The 13,849-nt window shown below is 27.5% G+C and overlaps 3 protein-coding genes across 5 annotated transcripts; 1 reads left to right on the top strand and 2 right to left on the bottom strand.

Moving 5' to 3' along the window:
* Window positions 1–615: 615 nt before the first annotated feature.
* Window positions 616–6,015, top strand: Chd64 (calponin 3). Of its 2 annotated transcripts, none has more exons than XM_035095614.1 (4): window positions 616–827; window positions 4,387–4,523; window positions 4,638–4,842; window positions 4,924–6,015. In XM_035095614.1, exons 1-4 carry the CDS (start codon window positions 774–776, stop codon window positions 5,092–5,094), a joined length of 567 nt encoding a protein of 188 aa, XP_034951505.1. In that variant the 5' UTR covers window positions 616–773; the 3' UTR covers window positions 5,095–6,015. The 2 variants fall into 2 exon arrangements, with proteins under 2 accessions (XP_034951505.1, XP_034951515.1); XM_035095624.1 differs by lacking the exon at window positions 616–827 and adding an exon at window positions 3,513–3,718.
* An 84-nt stretch (window positions 6,016–6,099) lies between these two features.
* On the bottom strand, window positions 6,100–7,275 carry mRpS6 (mitochondrial ribosomal protein S6). Its single transcript, XM_035095636.1, has 3 exons — window positions 6,936–7,275; window positions 6,419–6,726; window positions 6,100–6,283 (listed from the first exon to the last, which is right to left on the bottom strand). The coding sequence occupies exons 1-3, from the start codon at window positions 6,978–6,980 to the stop codon at window positions 6,178–6,180; spliced, it is 459 nt and encodes a 152-aa protein (XP_034951527.1). The 5' UTR covers window positions 6,981–7,275; the 3' UTR covers window positions 6,100–6,177.
* Window positions 7,276–7,644: 369 nt separating this feature from the next.
* Window positions 7,645–13,771, bottom strand: AP-1-2beta (adaptor protein complex 1/2, beta subunit). 2 transcript variants are annotated; one of them, XM_035095592.1, is made up of 12 exons: window positions 13,666–13,771; window positions 13,124–13,236; window positions 12,872–13,042; window positions 11,244–11,270; window positions 10,843–11,088; window positions 10,475–10,735; window positions 9,964–10,386; window positions 9,193–9,871; window positions 8,797–9,043; window positions 8,362–8,713; window positions 8,080–8,271; window positions 7,645–7,976 (listed from the first exon to the last, which is right to left on the bottom strand). In XM_035095592.1, the coding sequence occupies exons 2-12, from the start codon at window positions 13,229–13,231 to the stop codon at window positions 7,902–7,904; spliced, it is 2,781 nt and encodes a 926-aa protein (XP_034951483.1). In that variant the 5' UTR covers window positions 13,232–13,236; window positions 13,666–13,771; the 3' UTR covers window positions 7,645–7,901. The 2 variants fall into 2 exon arrangements, with proteins under 2 accessions (XP_034951483.1, XP_034951491.1); XM_035095600.1 differs by lacking the exon at window positions 11,244–11,270 and having other exon boundaries at window positions 7,648–7,976.
* Window positions 13,772–13,849: the final 78 nt, after the last annotated feature.

Genomic DNA, 13,849 nt, shown 5'->3' with positions numbered 1-13,849 from the left:
ATGTGGACCATCTGCTGTAAAAAGTCAGTTAAAATTGCTTCTTAGGATTAAATCCAAGAAATGCAATTAAAAAATTCCTTTTTTTTTATTCGACTCTCTCGAAGATGGATAAGAATATTCTTTTTATATAATCAACGATTGGAGATAAAAATTGAAAAATGTTTGAAAATAATTTTAAAATAACATATTAATAGAATTATCAACTGATTAGTCATGAATAATGTTTAAAAAACAGTTCGAAGGCCATTGACCATTAATGGTATATAAGTTTCGTATATATTTTGTAAGATGATATGAATCATATCATAAACTATAATTAAATTGAACCAAAATCGGGTAAGTAACCTAATTAATAATTATTAAACCGATATTATTACTGACGGAAAACTGTAGAATCCGTTAGAAAGATTGCAATTCATGCATCCCTGAGTAAATACAAATCTCACTCACATATATCTGACAGTACCATCGGCTCAAGGTTACAATTTCTGGCGAATGACATCATCTACAGGATCAACTGGAGAACGGAGGCCACATGCCTTACTCACGAAAATTCAATACCAAGCTCTTACGTCGTCAAGTTGTTGGGCGGGGAATTTACCCGCTTGTCAGTGACTCTCGGCGCTCCAGTATTCAGTTGAACCGTGGCTGCCGAAGTGTGGAGAACAATTTTTTCACGTGCTAGTGACTATTACATGTTTGTAAACATAATTATTTAATTATTACCGCAAAATTGGTACTAAGTAGTTGAATTAATACATAACGATATCACAATGGCATCCAACAGAGCAGCCAAATCAGGATTCGCCGCTGAGGCACAAAGAAAGGTGGGTAAAGAATTTCTAGAAACGTGCTTCTACCTTATTCTTGGCTTCTCTTTTATATTCAATAACTATTATCCTACTTTTAGGAATACAATAAATATTTTTCCTTTGGGATTATTCTATGTACTAACATAATATTTTATACAAATAATCCAGGACCTTCTGCACTACTGATTTGCCCTGACCTACTAAAGCCCGGTTAAGTTTTCCTTACCCTTTGTAAGTCTGCAAATTATAACCTGTTCTGTGATCTTCTGTACTTAAATTACAAATTTTTTTTTATTGAATATACATATTCAATTACAAGTTGAATGATAAAAAAAAATCTTGAATATGAAAGAATGTGAGATAAGAAAACTTTAAGATATGATAAAATATTAAAAATATATCACTAATATTTTTATTCGCATTGATAAGACTTATTGTTATTTTAATTCAAATAAAATTATATCTGTAAACTGGATAAAGATATATTATAAATACCATCTGCTTATTTAAAAAGATAATTAAAGTATCCTTAATTCGACTTTTGAAACAAAAAAAAAATATTCTTAATCTTGTGAAGTATCATAAGTGTTTTTAATATTTTTATTAACTAGTGAATAAATTTTTTTCAATAGATACCTTCTATTTGATGAATGGCTTAAAATGATTTATTGATCAATCATATAATGCGCAATAACAGTTGCAATTGATTAACAATAATTGATAATTTTATATTTACTTGTGTGTTCTTTTTTTGATAGATCACACAATTTTTACGCGTTGACATAAATATTTCATCATCGGTTATTATAGACGTGACTTCACACAACTTCTGAGTAACATCTTAATCAAATAAGACTGTAAATCTCGTATTTTATTCCACCTGAAATCAATTATTGTAATACAATTTATCAGAATTAATTCAAAATATTCGTTTTTTATTCAAAAAATATAACACTATATTCCTCAAATATTTCCAATAAAAAAAGTATTTAACAATATTCAACAAAGCATTTTTTTATCATTTATTTTTCTAATGATGCTCTTGCATGTCCCTGACAAAGTCATGTAAAAATAATAATCAACCTTAGAATAATTATTATTATATGAGCATTCATTTTATTATTAGAAAAAAATGTTTTTTAATAAAAAAGTAGTATTTATAAACATTTAAAAAGCAATGGAAAATTTTAAAAGATTGTGTACCTTAAAAAAAATGCCTTATAGGACTCAAGTTTAGATGACACTGAAGATGAAGGCCAGAAAACCGTTGGTAACAGACACCGCAAATGGCCGGAATCGTTGTTCGATAAGCTTATCACAAATAGAAAGTACACTATGTGGTTTAATTTCTTGAGTTTGTTTTTTTCTTCCATTTATGTTAGAAAAATAAAAAAAAAATAACCTACACCAGCAAAAATGATATCTTCATTGGTGATGAAAAAATTTTAAATATGTCTCCATAATTGATCAAAGTCAAAGCAAATATCCTCATTATATATATATATATATATTATAAATTATGAATCATTTCAATTAGTAGACACTAATAATAATAATAAAGAATATTTTTTTCATAACACAGTTTCAATTATTAAATATTCTTACTTCTTGTATCTGCTTATTTACAATGCATTATAATTGAATCAACCATTTATCAAATATATTCCATTTGAATGGATTGATTAGACCTAATGTATATCAAATGTGACTAATAAGAACATAGTAATGAGCAATGAGATAAAAAAAAGAAATACATTTCCATATGGTATTATTTGTTTCACCTTGTTGAATTAATGATAATAATATATAATCCAATTCGACCATATATAATAATTTTTTATATATTAATATTCATTTCTTATCTATCACTAAAATTGCTACATTACTTGATCCTAATATAGAAATATCATTTGATACTTCAATGATTTTTTTATGACTTTGATCTGTTAAATAAACTGTTATTTATGATGTTAATGGTATTGAAATATTTCTTTATCCAGTTTTAAACAATCTAATTTTAGGTTAGTTCTAAAATAATTAACTATCATTAACCCTTAAATGCATGATAAAAAAATATGGTGTCAATTAAATTTTTTGTTCATCACTAATGATTAATTTATACTCCAAATCATTAAAACTGCGATCGGTTTTATTATTAGGCTATATAATTAACTTATTTTACTTTAATAAATGGCTTGTGGTGGTGATAAAAAAGCGTTAGAAATTTTTTGTCTACATATTTATGGTTGGCGCGTGTGACGCTAAAGGGAAGACTTAGGAATTTCATTCAGTCGAATAAATCAACAACGTGCACAGTACAAATGCATTCAGGATGTGGCTATTCCAGTTTTGCTGTTTAAAAAGAGACAAAAGTGTTGTCATGGTCCTACCAACCTTATAAGGATAAACGAACGTAAACCTTGATCGCGAATCACATTCCAACTACAGTATTTAAGTACAAGTTTCAAGTCTCAGAATAGTATTCAACATACATATATTTGTATCCTTGACTTGTAAGATTCTTGCGCAACATCTTAACCTTACGAAGTAGGCCAATAGTTTTGTTAGTAAATGACAAACTAAGTTGTGATCAATTTGATCATCACAAAATAACTTGATAGTTTGTAAAACAAATCTAGAATGTTAACATTGATTCTAACTTTGCTTCTAGGTCTAACTTACATGAAAAACTTGTTTTATTTATAAAATAACTTGCATTATTTTGGGAATAATGTGGCTATTGAATAAAGTGAAATATTTGAATATAAATCATATGCCTTTGATGACTCATAATAATTAAATGCTGGCGCTACAAGTTGATAAAAGAAATTCTGCAAATTATTTGATATAGAGCCTGTTCAAACGTTCTGCATGAATAAATGTATTCAAGAAATGCTATTAAATATGTGAGTAATGATATAAATAAGCACAAAAAAATGTTTGAGGTTTATAGAAAAGTCATTAAAAACGTCATTTCTATCATACGATATGTTCTTGGTATATCTATAATGTTGTAAAGGATGTACTTCCTGCATTCCAATAACAAATTTCAGTGAAAGTAAATGCCAGTATATGTAAGAATAGTTTGGAGAAGTGAGAAAGTTGATTCATCTTAGAGAGTATAATTTTAACTGTAAAAAATCTTAATATAATCTAAATATGAGCATGACTGCTATTGATTCATGAATATTTTTAAATTTATTATAAGAATTTATTTTTTATATGAAGATTATTTTAATAAGCTGCATTAAGTGGACGTCAAAATGATATTGTTTCTCTTATGTTGCAAACAAAATAACAGTAACGAAGAATTAAAAATAGGGTAACGCAGCTGACTGATGTAAATATTGAAGTATATCATACCGGATGTAGCACTTAACATGTATCTAGCATAATTAATAAAGTTATATTATTAAGCATCAAATCGGTATGAACTGTTAGTTTCACAAGTTTTCCAACAGTTAGCTTCGCCGATCGTGTGTGAATATTTTTGATACACAAGAATAATTTATGTATAGTAATTAGTATTGTTTTGTAATAAAAAATAATCGAGTGTTATTTTATTATTTTTCAGATTAATAGCAAATATAGTGAAGAACTAGCTCAAGAGTCTCTACAATGGGTAAAAACAATTACTGGAGCAGATATAAATACAAGTGGAGATATGGATAATTTTTATGAAACATTGAAGAATGGAGTACTTCTTTGCAGGTATATTTTATTAATATTCTAATAAATTAAACTATCAGTAGCTTGTAATCCTCTTATAATAAAAGCTCCCATTTCATTTAGTTTAATATATTTTGTTTTTTGTTTAATTCTTAGACTGGTAAATGAACTCAAAGTAGGATCAGTGAAAAAATTTAATGAATCTACCATGGCATTTAAATGCATGGAAAATATCAATGCTTTCCTAGAAGCAGCTAAAGCACTTGGAGTACCACCCCAAGAAACCTTCCAAACTGTTGATCTCTGGGAACGACAAAACCTCAACTCTGTCGTCATTTGTCTACAGTCACTCGGAAGAAAAGTATTATCAAAACTCAATTAATTAATTGAAGTAATTATAAAAATTGAAATAAAATTAATAACTTTAATATTTGTTTAATAGGCTGGAAATTACGGAAAGCCAAGTATTGGTCCCAAAGAAGCCGACAAAAATATCCGTCAATTTACCCAGGAAGTATTAAATGCTGGACAACAGGTAATTAGTCTGCAATATGGCAGTAACAAAGGTGCTACCCAGAGTGGTATTAATTTTGGAAATACTCGACATATGTAAATGATTGAAATGTTTTTTTTTTTTTTTATGAAAATATTAAAGTAATCATTTTTATATTATTTTGTAAAAATCTGTGAATTGGTTGACAAATTATTATTTATAAAATAATAAGATTTATGGATTGGCAATACATAAATAAGAGTATCGCTAACTGATAATGGATCTATGAACACAAAAAAAGGATCATAAAATATTTTTATGTTTTTTCCAAAATTATTTATCAATTAACATTAAATTTAATAATTGCAATATTTGCTAAAAAAGAAGTTCTATGAATATAAGAACTCTGTCAGCAATAGGTACATTCAGATAATAGTATCTAATTGAAGAAAAACTCATAAAAGACATTACCGATGTTATCAAAATAAAATGCACAGTTATTTAAAAGATAGTTGAAGTTTAGAAATAATTACAGAATTTCTATCTAAGTTAATGAAATCAAAGTATTTTAAAAACATTCGTTGTTTACACTATTGCCTTAAAGTTTCACCAAATTATTTGGTTGTAAACATTTTGCAATCAATAATTATGAATTATGTATTTTCTTATTAAAATGTACATTCCTTAAATAATTGTGAATACTTAACAAATATTATTGACTGTTAAATCAATAGATGTCAATTATATTCTTCCAAAGGCCAAAATGTGAAATGAACTAAATAAAGTTTGATAAATAAACTTTGTTAATTTTTAATCAACATTGATAACGTTATCTCTTTTCTAGTGTTATTAAATAACAATAAAAAGTCAGTATGAATAAATCCATGATAAAATATTGTCTTGTATGAAAATGAAATATTATTGTTAAGTGTCACATCTTGATAATCAAAATTTTTCAATAGAAAACCTGATTAGTGTGTGAAAAAAAAATAATATACTATGAACAACATTACTACAAATGTAAACGAAACAAAAGACATTATTCAATTTTTTACTATAATTTTGGCACTCTTTGCTATAAGTTAAATTAAAAACAAAATAAAAGACCAATAAACTGTACTGAACTATGTAAAAATTGTTTTTTTTTATTAATATACTCTATGTACATTTTTAATCATCACTACTGATTTTAACTTTTTTAATTTACCTTTGGAATGGATAATAATCTAGTCCCGAATTGAATTGGAATTGGGGAACCTTTTTCTTTCGGGTGTCTTCAGATACTTTCATCAATTGTTGCACATCAGCTCTATAAATAAAAAGAATGATTATTCTATAATTGTAGACGATTTAAGGTAAATATGTATATTGCACTGCAAATTCCATGTGAATTTGAGTGTATTAAAAATAAAATAATTTAAAAAAAATTTTTAATAAAATGTACCTATATGGAGGAGGTAACATTTCTTCATGCCAAGTACACTCTGGAGTTTCAGCATTTTCATCTGGTTTCACATATACTCTGTTCCTTATTATATCAAGATCACGATTAAATTCATCCATCAGACTCGGGATGCTTCGAGGAGGAAAATCAACATGTAAAATAATATATCTTGCATGTCTATGAATTTTGTTATGAACTGACATTTTATTAGGAAGCTGTTGTTCACCAAGATTATCAATTTTTCTAAGAAAGCCTCCTTTATCAAAGATAACGTTTGTAATCCTCTTCAATGCGGCCACTGTATCCGGCTAATCAAATAAACAAATTTTATTGACAATTGATTTTTATACAAGAAATGAGATTGAGATTTGACCGAGTTAATTTTATTCGAATAATAAATTGTTGTAAACTATCAATAATAATAAAAAAAAAAGCAATCAACATAAGAATGCTAATTTCAAGTTGAACATAACCAATCTACTGTACAAGTAAATGTTATTAATTTAATTATAGATACCTTCTTCATTATACGAAGCAAAATTGGCATCTCGTAAGTCGGCATGATGACTTTTTTTTAACTTATTAAAGCACTATTATTTATTTTGTTGTAAATACTTATTTTATTTAAAAAAACACCATGAAAGACCGACCACCAACAAAATGATTACGATGTTATTGTTTCAAAGATTTAATGTGAAGCTTGAATTGAACGATTTTGTAATAGAAATAAAATTATACTATTTTATTAATATAACAAATGAAGATTAATAATAAATTGTAAGTGAATTTTATTGAAATTACAAACGTAAAGAAGATAGACAACACAAGTTTAGCGAATTCGAGTCTTCACAATTAAAGCCGATCATAGCCGACTGTTTACGAAGAAATCCGTTATTGCTAACGAGGTAAAATTCAAATAATATTAAAAAGATTTATTTTTAACTTTAATACTAATAAAATGGTTATCAATTAATTAGTGATATTTTTTTATCTTTATTGTCATTAATAGAATACTATAAAATTAATGAAAGTCAAAAGAATGAAATTAATCAATATAATATTTTCTACTATTAATGTTATCAATCTTCATTATTGTACCATAAATTATTTTTTGACGGCAAGAAATATACTTGTATCGATTGTAATCATAAACAATCCATTAATGAATTTACTTAGTAAATAAAAAATCAATTGGTATTTCATCAGCATATTTATTCTATCATGAATTTCAAGATTTTGCAAATTATATTATAATACATATATTATTTAAACGTAAGTAAATATGTCTATAATTTATTTTATAACAATTTTCATCAAATTTGTCTAAATTTCACATTCTGTTTTTACCATTCTGAATATTTTTTCTTATCATTTTAATGGAATTTTACAAAAACATGGTTTTGTCATAATATTATGGATAACTGATATTATTAAATTATTTAATTAAAGATAAAAAATCATTATTATTATTTAAATTCTCAGTTCAAGAATGTAAAATAGACGTATAAGCTTGGAATACTCCAGGCGCTACTTCCACAGTACGTGATTTGAGTGAAAGCTAATGAAAAAAAACAAATATGAATTAATAAGTTGTATATGAATATTTTTGTAAGCTATAAACTGTAAATGATAATTGATAAATAATTAAATACATTACTTACAGTAACATCTGGATTTCCTGGTTGTATTTTGAGTTCAATAAGCACCCACACATTATTTGTTAACTTCAGGGACTGATATAGCATATCTTGACCTTCTACATTCCTTTTAGCAATCGTAAAAACGTTATTTTGTTGCATTTTCTGAACTACTTGATCTGCTGTTAACAGGATTCCATTAAGTGTGTATTGAACCTTAAAAAAAATCACAATGTTAGTCTTATCATAAATATAAATAAATATAAATAAATAATTGTATTAATTCGATTGATTATTTTATATTACCTCATTTTGAGCTGGAATGTCTTTCCACGTAGAAAGAAAAACTCTTTTATCTAATTGGCCATCTTCAGCAAAATATACATTCATTGGAACCAAACACGCAAAATAAAACACATCAATATTATTTTTAATTGCAACTTGTAAATTATTTAAAGGATCCATTCGCTGAACAGCACCACCGGTAGAGAGTACTACACTAACTTCTACACTAGCTCCAGGTCCCAGTGGTGCTGGTACTTGCAAGGGAGCAGCTGGCGTAAGCCCGAAACTATTTTTATTTAATTGAATTGCAAAACCGCCCATCGGTTGCATAGCTTTATTGGTGAAAGTCATCTCCATATTGATTTGGCCATTTCTAATGATAAATAAATTGAAATTTTTTATTTTCAATTGGAGTAATTATTAAATTATTGTTCCTCTACCGCAACATATACATACTTTCTGGAAAATGTTCCCCAAATATCAAAACCTTTTCCTTTTTCCGCAGGAAGCCAATTAACTTTCGGTGGTACATAGGACGTTGGAGCTTGGTTGAAACCAAATATATCTCCAAGAAGACCTGTTGTACTTTGAGAAACAATTGGTGCTGAATTTTCTGTTCCTCCGAGGATTCCGTCTAATCCACCACCTAAAAGATCAAGTCCAGCAGAAGCTGCTGGTGCTGCAGGAACAACTGGAGGTCCACCTAATAGAAACATTGTTTGAAAAATTAATATTTATGCGTCTTGAATAAAATTAATTCAATAACATTGACTTTTAGAGCCATTGAAATTAATTTTACGAAAAAAAATTTAGATTCTCTAAAAACTAATCCTAAATCATATAAATACAAACCAATATCCATACTAAGAAGATCTCCAATAAGCGAATCTTGTGCAGGAATGACTTGGGGAGTGGATTGATTTTTCTGAGTATCATCACTCGAATTAGTTCGAGCAGGTAATGATTTTCTAGCGCCAGCGGATCTTCCTTCGACAAAAGCAGTAGGTGGTTTGTGATAAACTGAAGCTAAACTTGATATATGGCATATTAATTCATCAAGTAAAGTTGGCTCTAATAAATCTGTTTCTTCTGAGATTAATGGTTTTTCAGCCAGCACAACTTCTTTAGCGGCAGCAGGATCTGTACTTAATAATCGCCAATAAATAAAACCACGATCTCTAAGATCTGGATTATCAGAATCCTGTGTCGCGAGACTTAATACTTGTTGTACTAGTTCTTGAGTGTCCGTAGGACGTTTCAAAAATAATTTCACTATGGCTGTAAGTAATTGCAATTGAACTTGAGTATTTTCATCATGGAAACCCTCTAAGAAACTTTCAAGTAATTCATCTGCATTATCAATACGCTCAGCATATTCTCCAATAATCCAAATCATTGATGCACGAGCTTCTGGTTCATCAAGAGTATCAAGATTTTCACAGAGTGTTGAAATAATGCTTTCATATTTGTTTGGATATTTTCGGAAAATGTCTTTTATAACTACAATAGCTTCTTGAACCACATAATTTACCTAAAAAAAATATTGTTAGAATACGTAGTTATGGATATACACAATGGATATTTAAATATTTAATATAAATTACGGATAAACTAAAAAATTACTTTGGTTTGGATCAGATCTAATAGTGTAGATACGCATCTTTCAGCAGACGGTTCAACTTTAATAGCGCAACGACCAATAGCTCTAACAGCTTTTCTTACAAAATCAACATCCACTTCTGTAGCATACTCTTTCAATTCAGATAGAACTTGGGCAATATTGGCCTGTGATGCTAATCGTATCATAATATCGAGTTTCTCCAATTTAACATAAATAGGATCATTATATTTCACAAAAAATACTTTCATCTCATGTTTTAAAATATCTGGTCGCTTTTGTACAATTAAATTAATATTTCTTAACGCAACATATTGAACTTCTGGTTCAGAACTAAGAAGTGTAACTAAAGGTGGAGCTAATTTCTTAGTCAATGTTCCAACAAAATCAGACTCTGACTCCAACATCTCCATAAGTTTCATCAGCACCTATTAACAATTATATTTATTATTTAAATAGTTCAATAAATTAATTTTATTGTAAATAAATTACGTAAGTATTGGATTGATATTAAACCTTGACAGCTGAAAGTACAACTGCAGCATTAGCATGTGCCAATCGTGGAGTAATTCGTTCACAAATACTTTGAGCTTCACGATCATCATTTGGTGAATAGTTAGCCAAAGAATCTAAAATAAACACCTGTCCCCACTCAGTACACTCATTAAGAGCAGTTAACAATTTATTTATTGTTTGTGAATTCATTTCAACAAGTGGTTGTCCACTAGGACTTGATTCATTTATCTCTGATAATGCAGCTACTGCATTTGCAACAACCTATCCATCGTGATGATGATTACATGAAAAAAAAAATTCAATATTATTCAAATGTTTATTTTTTATAAAATAATTTATAAAGTATTGATTAATGAAGATATTCTTACCATAGGATTACTGTCTGATAGTAAATCTTTTAATTGGTCTAAAAATCCTAGATCTTCAACCAATGAAGCATTAATATCGTACAATTTAGCAACACAAACAGCCGCTGTTTTTCTTACATATGGGTCCTCATCCCTCAGACATTTTCTCAAAGGTTCACAAAGATATTCAGTTATTTTGTCAACACGAATACATCCCATTGTTCGTACTGCCAAGGCACGTATCAGTGGATTTGGATCCTCACAATCCTACGCAACAAATCGGGCAAGCCAGGGATTCAAGTCTAGTTACAATAAGGGCTAACTATTTTAATCAACCCATCAAAAAAATTTTTGTTTTTTTTGTTCTTTATTTTTTAAGAAATTTTTTGTTTTTTAACGAGATATAAAGTTTGGTAAGATACCTTAGTCATTGGAGATGTTGCTAGCTCCTTTTAGCGTGTCAGAACGAAAAAGGTCAAATTGGTCACCGTCACCATTTTTAAATATTAATTAAATTATGATTAACAAAAATGACACGAATCGTTCATTTTTCAAAGAGCACGATATTTTATTCTAAATTTCTTATTTTATTTTTCACTTACATCAAGTTTCTCTTTTGTTTTCTTAATTTTTCATTTATATTTATAAAAAAGATCATGAACAATGAAAAAAATATTTGTTGGAGTTCGTGTGAATTCAATAAAAGTGATTATATCAAAAGTAAGTAGATGTGATACTTGAAAAAGTTTAGAAGAATAAACAATAACAAAATATATTAAAATTTTAAGTGATGTGTAACACTAAGCTTCCAGCAATAATAAAAATATTAGTTGTAATTATTACTTTAAGATAAGAATTAAATGTTAGGAATTGATAATAAATATTGACTATAGAAGATTATTTTACATGAAAACATCAAATTGATAACAATTGTAGGGAATGATACATTGAAAAAATTTTTAAAATTGATTTTTGTCTTTGAAAATTGGTGTACGTGCAATTACAAATATTTATGCGTTAACAGGCATTCATTGTTATGATACAGCCATGAACATATAAACATTGATTACGAAAATCAAAATATTATTATAATTAATATTTTTTGTAATACGATTGTAATTACTATTATGATTGTCTTTTTAGATACATGCTGCAATTAATAGATAGATGTATGTGGTTTTAGAAATTTTTTTAATGTATCAATTCATGCTTGAAGTATTTTCAGCAAACTAAAATATCGTTATATTTTTTGCATTCAGAAACATGTAATATTTAAAAAAAGAAATATTTATTATTGTAATCTGTGTATAAAAATTAATTGTTTTTATATGTTATTTGAGATTAATTGAATTAATAGCCAAATCAATATTTGATTCTGGAATTTGAAATGACATATGTATTTCACATATTTTTTTTTATTAGAATGGAAGAATTTCATTCCATATAAAGACATCGGTATACAATAATTAATCGTAGAAAAAATAATATATTTCTGTTGTCGAAACCAAATTCCAGTCTCGTGCTCTTTGAAAAATAAGCAACTCGTCTCTTGATACAAAGAAAAATCATTCCATTCTATTTTACAATACAGACAGTACTGTGCAAATTCAGTTAATTTGCCGAGTACTGTCTGTAATCATCACTAGACAAACTATCTTGACTTATTAATATGAACTTTTTACTCATGATTAATTACATCACTTGGAATTTCTTACAAATTTCAATCTTCAAATAATTTTTAATATGATTTTTCATAAGAATGACTTTTGAGTATTGTCTTAATAGTGAGAGAATTGCATCATATTTTCTATGCACCGAAACTATATTAATCTATGTTATTATTATTATTATTTATTTATTTATTAAGACTTTGTTATATTTTAATAAATAAAATAAGTAAATAGTTTGTCTAGAATAAAAGAAAATTTGGATATATTAATAGTAATAAATGGTGTAGATATAGACAAACAGATATAGCAAAGGTGCATTTATAATTATGGATAATGATGATGAATAAGACTAATTGAAAAAATTTTACTAATTTCATTACCTTGACAAATGTGTTGACTGCCATAATAGCCATATCGGGTTGACTCTTGGCATAATTCATAAGGTAGAGATAAACAAGTTTCTTCAGCTCCAAATTATCAGTCTGCATGCAGTTGACGACGTCTGGGAACAATGCTGATACATCTTTTCCTACAGTCATTGACGCAATGACCTACAAAAATCCATATCATTGTCAATCTCTTATTGATAAAAAAAAAAAAAGAAATAAATACAATTGTCTCAATATACTTACTTTTTTAACAGCTTCTTTTTTCTTTTCTTTCTTGTCATTATTCAATTCTGATTTTAATTCAAAGATTTCTCCTTTTTTAGTTGTTGTAAAATACTTTGAGTCTGACATTTTGGCTGTTAACAATCAAATAGAATTTAAAAAACACAAAAAAAAAGAAGATATTACTGAAGCTTCAATATAAGCGAATGGATCAATGTTTCTGCTAGTATACACTATTCATGTCAAGTTAAATTCCTTCACTATATATATACGTTCCATACATACTTAGAAGTTTTCATTGAGCAATTTGTGTAAAATGAATTAATAATAACACATATTACTTAATTATTTCCAATTCATTTGATCGATCGAAATTATAAAATTATATTAGTTAATGAGCTCGAAAAATCATATGAAGCACTTGAATTTCACGCATGTTCAATCGAGTTTAGTAGCGTAGTGAATAGGATCAATTATCAAATAACTCTGTAAATACTACTTAAATTGTATTACAAATTTTCTTCAGATAAATTTAATGATTGAATAAATATAAAAATAATTACCAGAGTAATGATAATGAACTGAATATATGAAAAATGAGAAAAATTACTGTCGACTTGACAGCAGACGGCAGCCTCAACTTCAAAACGCCCCTTACTCCAACCTGAACATTGCCACATTACATTTATTAAGGCGCATTTACAATAAGATTCATTTAATGACTTGTTGCTGTTTCCAACAAAAGAA

Source organism: Chelonus insularis, unplaced genomic scaffold (assembly GCF_013357705.1).
Source record: "Chelonus insularis isolate UGA/USDA-ARS -01 unplaced genomic scaffold, ASM1335770v1 contig_116_pilon, whole genome shotgun sequence".
NCBI classification, from domain to species: Eukaryota; Metazoa; Arthropoda; class Insecta; order Hymenoptera; family Braconidae; genus Chelonus; species Chelonus insularis.
The sequence above is the reverse complement of the archived record's forward strand: the minus strand, read 5'-3'. Positions and strand labels throughout refer to the sequence as shown.